We start from the raw sequence: 14,905 nt of genomic DNA, 5'->3' as shown, positions 1-14,905 counted from the left end.
GTCCATTAGTATACGTCGGACCCGCGTGTCGCCACTATCAGTGATTACAGACCGAGCGCCGCCACACGGCAGGTCTAGAGACACTTCCTAGCACTCGCCCCAGTTGTACAGCCGACTTTGCTAGCTATGGTTCACTGACAAATTACGCTCTCATTTGCCGAGACGATAGTTAGCATAGCCTTCAGCTACGTCATTTGCTACGACCTGGCAAGGCGCCATTACCAGTTACTATTGATGCTGTAAAACATGTACCGTCAAGAGCGATGTTCACCAGTTATGGATTAAAGTTAAGTATTCTAGAAGATACGTACGTTTTTTGCTAGTCTCAATTCCTTGTCCTGTTCCAGACCTCACGCCAGCCTGCATGAGTTTAAACGCGTGCCTTTCGGCTTCCTTATAGTGGATTGGCTGTCTTGCCAATCCACAACATGGTGCTACAGAAGAATGCTGAAGATTTGATGGGCAGGTCACTTAACTAATTAGGAGGTACTGAACAGAATTGGGGAGAAGGGGAATTTGTGGCACAATTTAACTAGAAGAAGGGATCGGTTGGTAGGATATGTACTGAGGCTTCAAGGGATCACCAATTTAGTACTGGAGGGCTGTGTGGAGGGTAAAAATCGTAGCAGGTTCAGAAGGCTGTAGGTTGCAGCAGTTACTTGGAGATGAAGAATCTTGTACAGGATACAGTAGCATGGAGAGCTGCACCAAACCAGGCTCTGGACTGAAGACAACAACAATTGAAAACCGTCCTGAGTACGAAATTCGTACAGTGATTCGTCTTCTCTCTGCGAAAGACGTTACAGTGCAGATTATCACCGGCAGACAAATGAAGTTTATGGGGAAAACTGCGTGACCTGTGCATTGGTAAGAAGGGCGTTTAGAGACGGCAATGCTGATGTTTGACGTATTCTGAAGTGGGCAACCATCTGTTCAAATCTTCGTATATCCGTAATTGAAACGGGTGACTTGGGACGTCAGCTAGTATAACATACCGGGTGATCAAAAAGTCAGTATAAATTTGAAAACTGAATAAATCACGGAATAATGTAGATATAGAGGTAAAAATTGACACACATGCTTGGAATGAGATGGGGTTTTATTACAACCAAAAAAAGTATTGCTAGACGCGTGAAAGATCTCTTGCGCGCGTCGTTTGGTGATGATCGTGTGCTCAGCCGCCACTTTCGTCATGCTTGGCCTCCCAGGTCCCCAGACCTCAGTCTGTGCGATATCTGGGGTTACCTGAAGTCGCAATTGTATCGTGATCGACTGACATCTCTAGGGATGCTCAAAGACAACATCCGACGCCAATGCCTCACCATAACTCCGGACACGCTTTACAGTGCTGTTCACAACATTATTCCTCGACTACAGCTATTGTTGAGGAATGATGGTGGGCATATTGAGCATTTCCTGTAAAGAACATCATCTTTGCTTTGTCTTACTTTGTTATGCTAATTATTGCTATTCTGATCGGATGAAGCGTCATCTGTCGGAAATTTTTTTGAACTTTTGTATTTTTTTTTTTTTGTTCTAATAAAACCCCATGTCATTCCAAGCATGTGTGTCACTTTGTACCTCTCTATCTACATTATTTATTCAGTTTTCAAATTTATACTGACTTTTTGATCACCCGGTATGTTAAAAAATGACGAAATTCCTCCAGCTGTATTAAGGTGTTGCTTTTATTGGCAACTAGTTTATGTGTTGTTACAACATCATCTTCAGGTGCATACTTGTTGACAGCAACCGTATGTGTCTACACTAGTAGTCACTGGTGACATAGGTATGTTGCATGCGGAAGCCAGGTAGTAACCGTAGCGGTCGCGCGGTTCCAGACTGAAGCGCCTAGAAGCGGTCGGCCACACCGGCCGGGGAAAACATATGTCATTACCAATATTTTGTGCAGGAAGTCGACGGCGAAGCACAACGGTGCATTTCGTCCACGTCTAGTGAGTTTTCTGCAGGTTCAAGGTGTGTTCGTTTTATCTCAAGAAAATGACGATAACCTCACAACGGTCATTCAGTGCTGCTCGAGAAGTACGGTCGCAGATTTCTATAAGGAAGAATTTCGGGTGCCTTTGTTTGTAGTCATAAGTGCCTTCATACAAGTGAAAAATTTTATTGAAATTTAAATTACAGTACAAGCTTTGGTGCAAGTATAAAATGTTTTAAAATACACATGTGTTTTTTTGTAAACAAAGGACACATACTTGAAAAAGTCATGCCTCCTATATATAGGAAAGCAATAAAGAAACAGAATCTGTTTGCTAGCAATAAGGCTAATATTTCCATATTTCATGTCATGGAAAAATGTTTTTTTTTTTTCACTGTAAAGTGACACTATGTTTAACACGTATGCGCCTTCTGCCTGTGTTGTGAGACAGGCGGTGTTGTTTGTTAGTCTGGAGTCTGGTGCAGGGTGCAGGGTGCACCTATCGGGCCTGGAACTCGACCCACAGGGCGGGCGGCGTCTCGACCACCCCCGGGATGTTGCTGATGCACGGGGGCGGCACCCCGTCCGACCGGATGAAGAAGTTCTGCAGGATCGTCGCCAGCATCAGGAACATGTTCTGCCGCGCGAACGTCTCCCCGGGGCACACGCGCTTGCCTGCCAACACCAAGACCCGTCAGTGCAGTGACTTTCCTTAGAGGTCCCAAAACAGTAGCCGACAGATGTAATCACACATGTGTGACAAAAAGAGACGATAACAAAATGGTTCAAATGGCTCTGAGCACTATTGGACTTAACTGCTGTGATCATATGTCCCCTAGAACTACTTGAACCTAAATAACCTAAGGACATCACACACATCAATTCCCGAGGCTGGATTCGAACCTGCGACCGTAGCGGTCACGCGGTTCCAGACTGCAGCGGCTAGAACCTCTCGGCCGCTCCGGCCGGCAGACGATAACACATTAATATGGAAAAGTGTGGCATAAATGTTACATTCCTAGCAGGTGTTTGCTTGCTGAACTTCATGTAAAGACATGTCACTCTAAAGTTACTGCTCAGTGCAAGCCACTATGGAAAACACCCAATGTCGATGTTATGAAGTGCTGTGACTACAAAAAAATGGAGGAAGACGGGGAGATTCATTATCCTATCATTTGTTTAATATACAGGGTGAGTCACCTAACGTAATCACTGGATATATTTCGTAAGCCACGTCAAATACTGACGAAACGATTCCACAGACCGAACGTGAGGAGAGGGGCTAGTGTAATTGATTAATACAAACCATACAAAAATGCACGGAAGTATGTTTTTTAACACAAACCTACGTTTTTTAAAATGTAACCACGTTAGTTTTGTTAGCACATCTGAACATATAAACAAATACGTAATCAGTGCCGTTTCTTGCATTGTAAAATGTTAATTACATCCGGAGATATTGTAACCTAAAGTTGACGCTTGAAACCTCTGACGTTCAGTTGCGTGTTGTAACAAACACGGGCCACGGTCGGGGAGCAGCATCTGCAGGGACATGTTTACGATGACGACCGAGTTTACGAGTGTGGCTGTAGTGCACTGTTGTGGTTTGGTCTAGCTGTCGCAGTGTCCGCATGTAGCGCTTGCTGCTATTGTTATTCTGCATTCGTCTCCGCACGCAGACTAACTGTAGTACACCGTGTTACCAGACGTCTGTGATAGTGTAGTGTTGTAGGAACTGTGACCATGGTGTAAGGCGGAGAAGATACTCATCTATGGCGAGTGTCGACGAAATGCAGCTGAAGCCTGCAGGGTGTATGCAGAACGGTACCCGTACAAAGAGCCGCCCTTTGCAAAACATCTACCGCCAACTGTATGCAACAGGTATGGTCGTAGCACGCAAACGGGTCCGTAACAGGCCCGTCACAGGAGAAGCGGGTGCAGTTGGTGTGTTAGCTGCTGTTGCCATGAACCCACACATGAGTACACGGGACATTGCGAGAGCCGGTGGACTGAGTCAAAGTAGTGTCATGCGCATACTGCATCGTCACCGCTTTCACCCCTTTCATGTGTCGCTACATCAGCAATTACATGGTGATGACTTTAATCATCGAGTGCAATTCTGTCAATGGGCATTAACGGAGAATGCGTTGCAGTTCTACCTGTTTACCGATGCAGTGGGTTTCACAAACCACGGGGCAGTGAATCTACGGAACATGCGTTACTGGCCCGTGGACAATCCTCTCTGGGTCAGACAGGTAGAGCGACAGCGACCGTGGACTGTAAATGTATGGTGCGGAATCATTGGCGACCACCTCATTGGTCCTCACTTCATTGCAGGGGTCCAAACAGCTGCAACATACATCGCGTTTCTACAGAATGATCTGCCAACGTTGCTCGAAAATGTCCCACTGGAAACGCGTCGACGTATGTGGTATCAGCATGATGGTGCACCTGCACATTCCCTGCACATTCCGCAATTAACACTAGGCTGACCCTTGACAGGATGTTCGACGGGCGTTTCATAGGACGTGGAGAACGCATAAATTGGCCAGCCCGTTCTCCTGATCTTAGACCTCTCGGCGTCTTTCTGTGGGGTACGTTAAAGGAGAATGTGTACCGTGATGTGCCTACAACCCCAGAGGATATGAAACAACGTATTGTGGCAGCCTGCGGCGACATTACACCAGATGTACTGTGGCGTGTACGACATTCATTACGCCAGAGATTGCAGTTGTGTGCAGCATATAAGGGCCACCACATTGAACATCTATTGGCCTGACATGTCGGGGCACACTCTATTCCACTCCGTAATTGAAAACGGAAACCACGTGTGTACGTGTACCTCACCCCTCATGGTAATGTTCATGTGCGTCAGTGAAAAAGATCAATAAAAAGGTGTTAGGATGTGGACGTAATGTGCTGTTCCAGTCTCTTCTGTACCTAAGGTCCATCACCGTTCCCTTTGGATCCGTACGTAATTCGGTGCTCTCCGATACACACGATCGAACAGCGGAGGAGTGGTACTCAAGATTCAACTTTAGATTACAATATCTCCGGATGTAATTAACATTTTACAATGCAACAAACGGCGCTGATTACGTATTTGTTTATTTGTTTATATGTTCAGATGTGCTAACAAAACTAACGGGGTTCCATTTAAAAAAACGTAGGTTTGTGTTAAAAAACATATTTCCGTGCATTTGTTTATGGTTTGTATTAGCCAATTACACTAACCCCTCTCCTCACGTTCGGTCTGTGGAATCGTTTCGTCAGTATTTGATGTGGTTTACGAAATATATCCAGCGGTAATGTTAGGTGACTCACCCTGTATACACAAAGCCATGTCAGTGCAGTGACTTTCTCTCGACGTCCCAAAACAGTGGCTGAGAGATGTAATCGCACGTGTGACAAAAAGCGACGATAACAAATTAATATGGACAACCGTGGCATAAGTGTCTCGTCCCTAGCAGGTGTTTGTTTGCTGAGTTTCATGTAAAGAGATGTCGCTTTAAAGTTATGATTATTCCACTGCTACCGTTACTGAGGACTGCTGAGTGCAAACCACTATGGAAAATACCCAGTGTCAATGATACAAAATATGTTGTGATGTGCTGTGACTACAAAAAATGGAGGAAGGTGGGGAGATTCATTATCCTGCCTTGTGTTTAATATTAACGTTGGGAAACGTCATAAGAGGTACAGACATCAACAGGAGGGAAACTGCCCTGGGCACATCAGTTCAGGGGTTGCTATAGCAGTTGCAATTGATATAATTACAACAAAAAAAAGTACACTCTAGAAGTCTCGAAAGAACTGCTAGAAAGATAAGCCTACATATAAAGCAAAGGAAAACTTTGTACGAGGGACATTCAATAACTAGGGGTCAATTGATGTAGAAAAAAACAGTGTTTTTGTACGAAACATGATCCCCACCCATATTAATACGTTTCTCCCAACGATGAACTATTTTTTTCGTACTACCTGACGCAAAGAAGTCCCTGTCTTGTTGTTTGAACAACTTCCCCACAGATTCTTTTACCTTCTCGTCGTTGCCGAACTTTTCCTCAACGTAATGCTCCTTGAGTGGACCAAACAAATGAAAATTATGTTTGCAGAAAAAAACCCTTCGTTTTCATAGCGTTTTTCCAAGTCTGTGCACGCTCTGAATCTTGTTTCCTTGTGTCGTTGCGTTAACTCTTTCGGCACCCACTTTGCACTTGTTCTGTTGTACTTGAGCTTGTTATAGATTGCGTTATGAACTGTGCCAACACTTCCTGCAACTGTCTTTGCTATACGTTAAACTGTTATACATCGGTCCTTAGCAATAATGTCGTCATTGAAGCTTTCTAGCGAGGCAATTGACATTACAACTGGCTGTCAGTCACTGAGGATCGACCGTTTTTGAACTGTTCCACTTGCTTAGAAAAGTTTCCGTTGCTCATATAGCTTTCACCATACTGTAAAATCATTCGAGAAAAGACTTTAGGCGGTTTTTCGTCTTCAGTAAGCAAAGTACTGATCACTGAACACTGTTCGACTAATGCGGAGACTTCAAGGATGAGTGGGTTTACCTCAGAATCCTATTTTCTATGTTTCACAGTACCTGCAACTTAGTATAATTCAGCAGGTGACATATTTACAAATACTGTCGAGAATCGCTGCTGTGTGACATTTATTTTTGTCTATCTTTAACTATAGGTTTGTTTCAGATGAACTGCCATTATCGAATGAACTGCAGTACAGTGTGGGTGACGTTATTTTCATTATACATACTCATTATACATATTTATGTTATGGTACGACATTGAGCATGGATTACTACTTACATATATATTGTCTAGATAGATTGACATGTATATATAACATCGTTCTTAGCTGTATTTTTACTGTCGTTCTATATTTGTTGAAGTAACGCAGTAAATACTTTTATTATGAGAGTAATTTGACAGTTTTGGAGCTATGATGTCATATGTTTACAAAGTATAAGCACTTTTATACAGGTGATTATGGTTCTAGATGTAGGATGTGCATTCAAGTTCTAAGGCCTCCGATTTTTTTTTCTCCAGACTGGAAAGAGATAGAAACATGCGCATTGTTTTAAAATGAGGCCGCGTTCATTGTCAATACGTCCCAGAGATGGCAGCACCGTACGGCAGATGGAATTTTACCGCCAGCGGCGAGAATGAGAACTGTTTTAACTTAAAATGGCGATGTTTTCCTTACTTGAACAACGTGCAATCATTCGTTTTCTGAATTTGCGTGGTGTGAAACCAATTGAAATTCATCGACATTTGAAGGAGACATCTGGTGACGGAGTTATGGATGTGTCGAAAGTGCGTTCGTGGGTGCGACAGTTTAATGATGGCAGAACATCGTGTGACAACAAACCGAAACAACCTCGGGCTCGCACAAGCCGGTCTGACGACATGATCGAGAAAGTGGAGAGAATTGTTTTGGGGGATCGCCGAATGACTGTTGAACAGATCGCCTCCAGAGTTGGCATTTCTGTGGGTTCTGTACACACAATCCCGCATGACGACCTGAAAATGCGAAAAGTGTCATCCAGGTGGGTGCCACAAATGCTGACGGACGACCACACGGCTGCCCGTGTGGCACGTTGCCGAGCAATGTTGACGCACAACGACAGCACGAATGGGACTTTCTTTTCGTCGGTTGTGACAATGGATGAGACGTGGATGCCATTTTTCAATCCAGAAACAAAGCGCCAGTCAGCTCAATGGAAGCACACAGATTCACCGCCACCAAAATAATTTCGGGTAACTGCCAGTGCTCAAAAAATGATGGTGTCCATGTTCTGGGACAACGAGGGCGTAATCCTTACCCATTGCGTTCCAAAGGGCAGTACGGTAACAGGTGCATCCTACGAAAATGTTTTGAAGAACAAAGTCCTTCCTGCACTCCAACAAAAACGTCCAGGAAGGGCTGCGCATGTGCTGTTTCACCAAGACAACGCAGCTGCACATGGAGCTAACGTTACGCAACAGTTTCTTCGTGATAACAGCTTTGAAGTGATTCCTCATGCTCCCTACTCACCTGACCTGGCTCCTAGTGACTTTTGGCTTGTTCCAACAATGAAAGACACTCTCTGTGGCCGCACATTCACCAGCCGTGCTGCTATTGCCTCGGCGATTTTCGAGTGGTCAAAACAGACTCCTAAAGAAGCCTTCCCCGCTGCCATGGAATCATGGCGTCAGCGTTGTGAAAAATGTGTACGTCTGCAGGGCGATTACGTCGAGAAGTAACGCCAGTTTCATCGATTTCGGGTGAGTAGTTAATTAGAAAAAAAAATCAGAGGCCTTAGAACTTTAATGCACCTCGTATCTATGGTTGCCGCATTGACGAAGTAGTCTGTTTATATGATATCGTAGCTCCAAAATTGGAAATACTGGAAGAAGGAGTACGTACCAGTGCTAAATGGCAGAGTGTAGTCCTTGTTGGTGATCTTCCCATCTGGGCCAAGGAACCTGTCTGGCCTGAACCTATCTGGGTCTCCCCACACGTCCTTGTCCATGTGCATGCTCCACAGGTTGGTCACCACTACAGTTCCCTGTAACACAGAACTACTCTGTCATTTATTGCATTACCCAGGGTTACCACTTAAAAATACCAACATTGAGAGACTTGGCAATTTGAAGAAAACATGTTTTGTTATGAAATAAAAGTTCTTACCATCGTCTTGCCATCCTTTTAGTGACGCCATTTCTTTGTTAAGCTAGTAATATCTGACGATTACATGACGCAGTTAGTTTCCTCGGAATTGACGTTTATGTTCCGGTTTCCGTCCTAAGACTGGTTTAATGCTGTAATGCATGCTAATCAATCCTGTGCAAGCCTCTTCATCTCTGCATACCTATTGCGACCTACATTCGTTTGAGTCTCCATACAGTCTTCACGCCTCCCCCTTCAAACGTAAGTCCTCCCTCCCACTCCCCCCACTTCAACACACACACACACACACACACACACACACACACACACACAATTCACTGCATTATCAGACTAATCTCCGAAGCCTGACGATGTGTTCTGTCAATCGATTCCGTCTTTTAGTCAAAATGCCCATAAATTTCTTTTTTCCCCAATTTTGTCCTGTAACTCCCTATTATTTACTCGATCTACCCATCTAATCTTCAGCATTCTTCTGTGGCACCACACTACAAAAGCTTCTGTTCTCGTCTTGTCTGAACTGCTTATTTACCGCAGTTCACTTCTGTGCATGGCTACCCTGCAGCAAATACTATCAGAAAAGACTTCTTAACATTTAAACTGATATCAGATGTTAATAAATTCCCCTTTTGGAGATATGATTTTCTTGGTATTACCAGCCTGCATTTTATATACTCTCTACTTCAGCCCTCATCAGTAATTTTGCTGACTAACTAGCAAAACCCATTAACTACTTTGAAAGTCTCGTTTCCTACTCTAATTCCCTTCACATCGCTTGATTCAATTCGACTACCTTTGCTTCACTTTTAGTTATTCATCTTATAACCTCTCACATCCTTTGCTGTCTTTGACAGAATTACATTGCCATTGGCAAACGTCAAATCTTTTTATTTCTTCTCTTTGAACCATAATTTCTTCTCCAAATTTCTCCACGGTTTCCTTAACTGTTTATTTGAGTGTACAAACTGAATAACATTGGATGTAGCCCACAACCCTATCTCACTTACTTCTGAACTACTGCTTCCTTTCCGTGCCCTTCAACTCTTACATCTACAGTTTGGTCGGTGTACAAGATGCAAATAAATTTTCGGTCCCTATATTTCATCCCACATACCTTCAGAATTTTCGGAATTGAACCGATCGCTAGTAATGTTGTAATTAATGTTTTCACGCAGCAGAGACTTTGAAAAAGTACTGTGAGTTGAAGTTGTTGATGTAAGACATCAGGAATTTGTGTCAATGAAATATTTCAATATTTGGCTCAGATACGCGATTCATCTGCATAATTTTGAAACTAATATGTTTGAGACAGTCAACGTACTGTTACAAGAAATTAATGTATTTTAACCATCTTAATACTTTTCACAGTAAAAACTAACTCGATGGGTATACTTAGTTCAGGAGGTTTTTAAGATGCGCTAATGGTAAGCAACTACACAGTAACTTTGAATTTCTCACATTTACATTTTACTGGCATAGTGGGACAGATTACAGAGCTTTGCATTTTTTTGTTATGTTTTCACATATTTTTGTCTGGGAGGGGGGGGGGGGCGGAGTGTGTTGCATGTCTCAACACTTTCCGTCTAGCTTTCGGCACACCATCTTGGATTTCTTCAGTGTTTCCCCATATTTCTCACATATCAACTGGATGATCTCGTTCCTTAACAGCGGATTGACCCAGACCGAAAATATGATAATAGAAATAACGTATCTGAACGTAATGAAGGGTGTGCTGTTATGTTGATGTGAGACATAAGGAATTTGTGTCAATGAAATATTTCAATATTCATTTTCGACCGCCAGTCTCTCATCTAAAAGTACTTGGCTCAGATTCGTGATTCATCTGCATAATTTTGAAACTAATATGTTTGGGACAGTCAACGTGCTGTTACAAGAAATTAATGTATATTAACCATCTTACTACGTTTCACAGTAAAAACTAACTCGATGAGTATCCTTAGTTCAGGAGGTTTTTAAGATGCGATAACAGTAAGTAACTTTGGATATCTCACATTTACATGTGACTGGCATACTGGCACAGATTACAGAGCTTTGGATTTTTTTGTTATGAATTCACATTTTTTTGTCAGGGAGCCCCCCCCCCCCCCCCTCACCCACCCCCCTCCCGCCCCCTGTTGCATATCTCTACACTTTCCGTCTCGCTTTCGGCGGCACACCACCTGGGATTCCTTCGGTGTTTCCCCATCTTTCTCACATATCCACTGGATGATCTAGTTTCTTAGAAGTGGCTTGACCCAGACAGAAAATATGATAATAGATAAACGTTTCTGAACCTAATGAAGGGTGTGCTGATTTGAATCTTCCCAGCAGGCTGTTCTGTGCTGCACACGGACTCCGACTCAAGACCTTCCATTGGCTCTTACCTACTCAGCTATCCGAGCATGACTCACAACCCGCACTGACAGGTACACTTCCGGCATCCCCTTTTCTCCTACTCTGCAAACCTTACAGCAGTTCTCCTGCATATCAAGTGAAAATAACTCTACTGAAAGAAAGAATATTGAGGGGGAAAGGTGTTGCTGCAACCTAGGGGTTGCAAGTTTAATGTGTAAGGGAGTTTAAAAAACAGCGAACATTTCACTGTAGTGTGGACGATTCGTCCTGGAAACGTTCCCATGTGCTGTGGATAAGTAATTGTCTCTAGAATGCTAATCCCACAAGGTATTCAGTGTCCGCTCATAGAATAACCGTCTCTGGAGTTCAGAAAGTAGGGGTCAGTTACTGGTGGAAGTGAATATGAGAGTGGGTTGTGAGTCACAGCCTGACTGCTCAGTTGGTAGGTCCATTGTCCATGAAAATCAAGGTCCAGGTTCGAGTCTCGATTTGGCATACAATACTGATTAGATAAATGTAGGCTGCTCTTCTCTCCAAATGTCACTCTGAATTAAATAAACTTCCCTCTCGGGTTGAAATCCATTGTTGTGTAGTAATACAACACTGGGCTTCTCTTGGCCATAACGAAACTGTCAAAACATAAAGTTCCCTTCATACGTTTGGAAGAATGTTGAGAAAATTCTGAAGTTGCGTGTTATGTTTCTCGACGTTTTTAACTTCGTATTCTGTTGATCAGGCAGAGCTGTTCTTGTCGAGCGGTCTGTTGCGAGGCTGCACCACTGAGCACGTGTGCCCGAGCGCCGTGCAGTTCTTCCGCTGACTGTGGTGCGTGGTGTAGGCAACCCGCAAGGCAGCCAGTTTGCATGTGTTGTGAGCATGTGTGACCTGCTTGGTCATCTCTAATCCCCTAAGCTTGGCCAGTGGACTATGCTACGGCCCAGCTGCAGTATCGCCCCATGTGTCATCCTTTTCCCCATTCCTACCTGCCTTCTATCTGTGCCCATTCAGCCATCCTTGTGGATGACATCGCAAGTTCACTGAGGCTTTTTGCGGATGATGCTATGGTATATCGAGAGGTTGTAACAATGGAAAATTGTACTGAAATGCAGGAGGATCTGCAGCAAATTGACGCATGGTGCAGGGAATGGCAATTGAATCTCAATGTAGACAACTGTAATGTGCTGCGAATACATGGAAAGATAGATCCCTTATCATTTAGCTACAATATAGCAGGTCAGCAACTGGAAGCAGTTAATTCCATAAATTATCTGGGAGTACGCATTAGGAGTGATGTAAAATGGAATGATCATATAAAGTTGATCGTTGGTAAAGCAGATGCCAGACTGAGATTCATTAGAAGAATCCTAAGGAAAGGCAATACGAAAACAAAGGAAGTAGGTTACAGTACGCTTGTTCGCCCACTATTTGAATACTGCTCACCAGTGTGGGATCCGTACCAGATAGGGTTGATAGAGGAGAGAGAGAAGATCCAACGGAGAGCAGCGCGCTTCCTTACAGGATCATTTAGTAATTGCGAAAGCGTTACGGAGATGATAGATAAACTCCAGTGGAAGACTCTGCAGGAGAGACGCTCAGTAGCTCGGTACGGGCTTCTGTTTAAGCTTCGAGAACATATCTTCACCGAAAAGTCAAGCAGTATATTGCTCCCTCCTACGTATATCTTGCGAAGAGACCATGAGGATAAAATCAGAGAGATTAGAGCCCACACAGGCGCATACCGACAATCCTTCTTTCCACGAACAATACGAGACTGGAATAGAAGGGAGAACCGATAGAGGTACGCAAGGTACCCTCCGCCACACACCGTCAGGTAGCTTGCGGATTATGGATGTAGATGTAGATGTAGATACTTGAACAGCCTGGTGTGGAGATTCAAATCCATTCACACATCTTTGATTGCTGTTGTTATATGCTACATTGTCTATCACTTCGAATTTATTCTATGCCCACTTCACATATAGGAAGACAATTATTGAACTATATGAAATGAAATAGTCATAACTCCTGAATGGTTTGCGTTAGGACGTTCAACTGTACGGTTGCCCAAGGGGTATAATGGGAATTGGTATGCACATGCACACACACCTTGCCGTTGTCGTCCACTTGCACATGAAAAGTGACAGTACAGCATGTCTGAGCATATTTGAGGGACTAAGAATCCGCATTTCGCGGTCGAGGAGTCTCTTTACACTCAGTGACTGACTCAGTGATGTACAGTGTCCAGTCATGCAATATTGGTGCGATATTCCTTGATCGCACAGTGGCCACCGAATGGTACGTGAAGGGTTTGGAAGGTGATTTCTTCCCTATTATGCAAAGTGATCCTTATTTCGACCAGATGTGGTTCGTGCAAGATGGAGCTCGACTTCATCTGAAAGAAGAGAGTGTTTGACGTCTTGGAGGAGCACTTTGAGGACCCAGAGGCCACTGGCATGGGCGTCGATTGGCCACCATATTGTCCAGATCTGAACACATGCGCCTTCTTTTTGTGTGGGCCTATTAAAGACAGGGTGTACAGAACCCCAAAACCATTGCTCAGCTGAAAACAGCCATTCAGGAGATCATCGACAGCATCGATGTTCCGACATTTCAGCGGGTCATGCAGAATTTCGCTATTTGTCTGCATCACATCATCGCCTATGATGACAGGCATATCGAATATGTCATAACCTAAATCCAAATATCTGCAGTGACATTTACATTTTGAATAATGTGTAAGCACGCTGTAGTCTGTAGCTAATTTACGTTTTTTTTTTCTTTTTGGATAGTTCAATAATTGCCACCCCGTACCTGTTTCATCGCTGCATGGTATCAGCAAGTTTTGTCTCCACCTCGTGGCTATTCTTGAAGTAACACATTGATCTCAGTTCATAAGCTCCCCCCATGTACTTCCTTTCTGCAGTCATACACCCTACCACTGATCCGCGAGTAGTGACTGGGACTGACCTTGGGTATGTTGTAGCCCTTGACCTTGGCGTCGTCCAGCGCCATGTGGGGAATTCCGATCGGCAGCAGCGTCTGGAACCTCATCGTCTCGCGTAGCGTCGCCTCCGTGTAGGGCAAGCTGTGGAAGACAGTAATATAGTCAGAGCAGAGCATCATGAAAGCCCACCTCTCCAACCAATCACCAAAAGCTTTCTCACATAGCAGAAACGTTTCACTCTTGATCTTTCCTTGAGTTCTGAGGACAGGAATGAAAGTGTTTTGAACAAGTAAGTTCCTTACAAAACAAAGGTGTAGCAAATTAGAAAAACTGGAAATGCGAAGAATATCACAAATCTCTATCTCCAAAAATGAAAATACATGTCTATGTCTTTTCCAACATAGGTGTTGAACACCTTCAGCAACTTCATCTTGGTTTGGTACATGTGTGACTCTGATACATTTGTGATTTACCATCAGATGACACTTACCATGCTGATGAAACACCTCTAGCACCGCAGTTTGTGGGAGAAATGAGGGGTGGGCTGTAATGGTTGGAAAGTGTAGCCCTGAAAGCTCAACAATGGAATGCCTACAGTGGAGGAGGAGGAGGAGATTAGGGTTTAAAGTCGTGTCGACAACGAGATCATCAGAGACAGAGCCCAAGCTAGGATTAAGGAAAAACAGAGAAGGAACCATCCCAGCATCTGCATTAAGCGATTTAGGGAAATCACCAAAAACCTAAACCAGGATGTCCAGACACGGGTTTGAACAGATGGCCTCCCAAATACGAGTCCATTGTACTAACCACTGCTCTAGCCAGCTTGGTAATATTTACAGTAAGTTCATATATATATGATACATATGTATGAGTTACAGTTCGGCTTTGAGTGGAGGAGGGGGATAAATGCACCTGAGCCAGAGGGGCATTTCTGACATTACTCGTATTTATGGGAGCACTCCTAGGATTTGTTGATACAG

General features: G+C 43.8%; 1 protein-coding gene across 1 annotated transcript in view; it reads right to left on the bottom strand.

The window, feature by feature from the left end:
- Positions 1 to 2,151: 2,151 nt before the first annotated feature.
- The window catches only part of LOC126428216 (probable cytochrome P450 304a1), a 38,664-nt gene continuing 25,910 nt past the window's right edge, over positions 2,152 to 14,905 (bottom strand). The window contains exons 7-9 of the mRNA XM_050090132.1: positions 13,949 to 14,066; positions 8,366 to 8,507; positions 2,152 to 2,614 (exon numbers count right to left, since the gene is read on the bottom strand). Of these exons, the coding sequence (XP_049946089.1) occupies positions 2,439 to 2,614; positions 8,366 to 8,507; positions 13,949 to 14,066 (436 nt within the window). The 3' untranslated portion in view covers positions 2,152 to 2,438. The remainder of the gene's footprint in view (positions 2,615 to 8,365; positions 8,508 to 13,948; positions 14,067 to 14,905) is intronic.

Source organism: Schistocerca serialis, chromosome 12 (genome assembly GCF_023864345.2).
Source record: "Schistocerca serialis cubense isolate TAMUIC-IGC-003099 chromosome 12, iqSchSeri2.2, whole genome shotgun sequence".
Lineage (NCBI taxonomy): Eukaryota > Metazoa > Arthropoda > Insecta > Orthoptera > Acrididae > Schistocerca > Schistocerca serialis.
The sequence above is the reverse complement of the archived record's forward strand: the minus strand, read 5'-3'. Positions and strand labels throughout refer to the sequence as shown.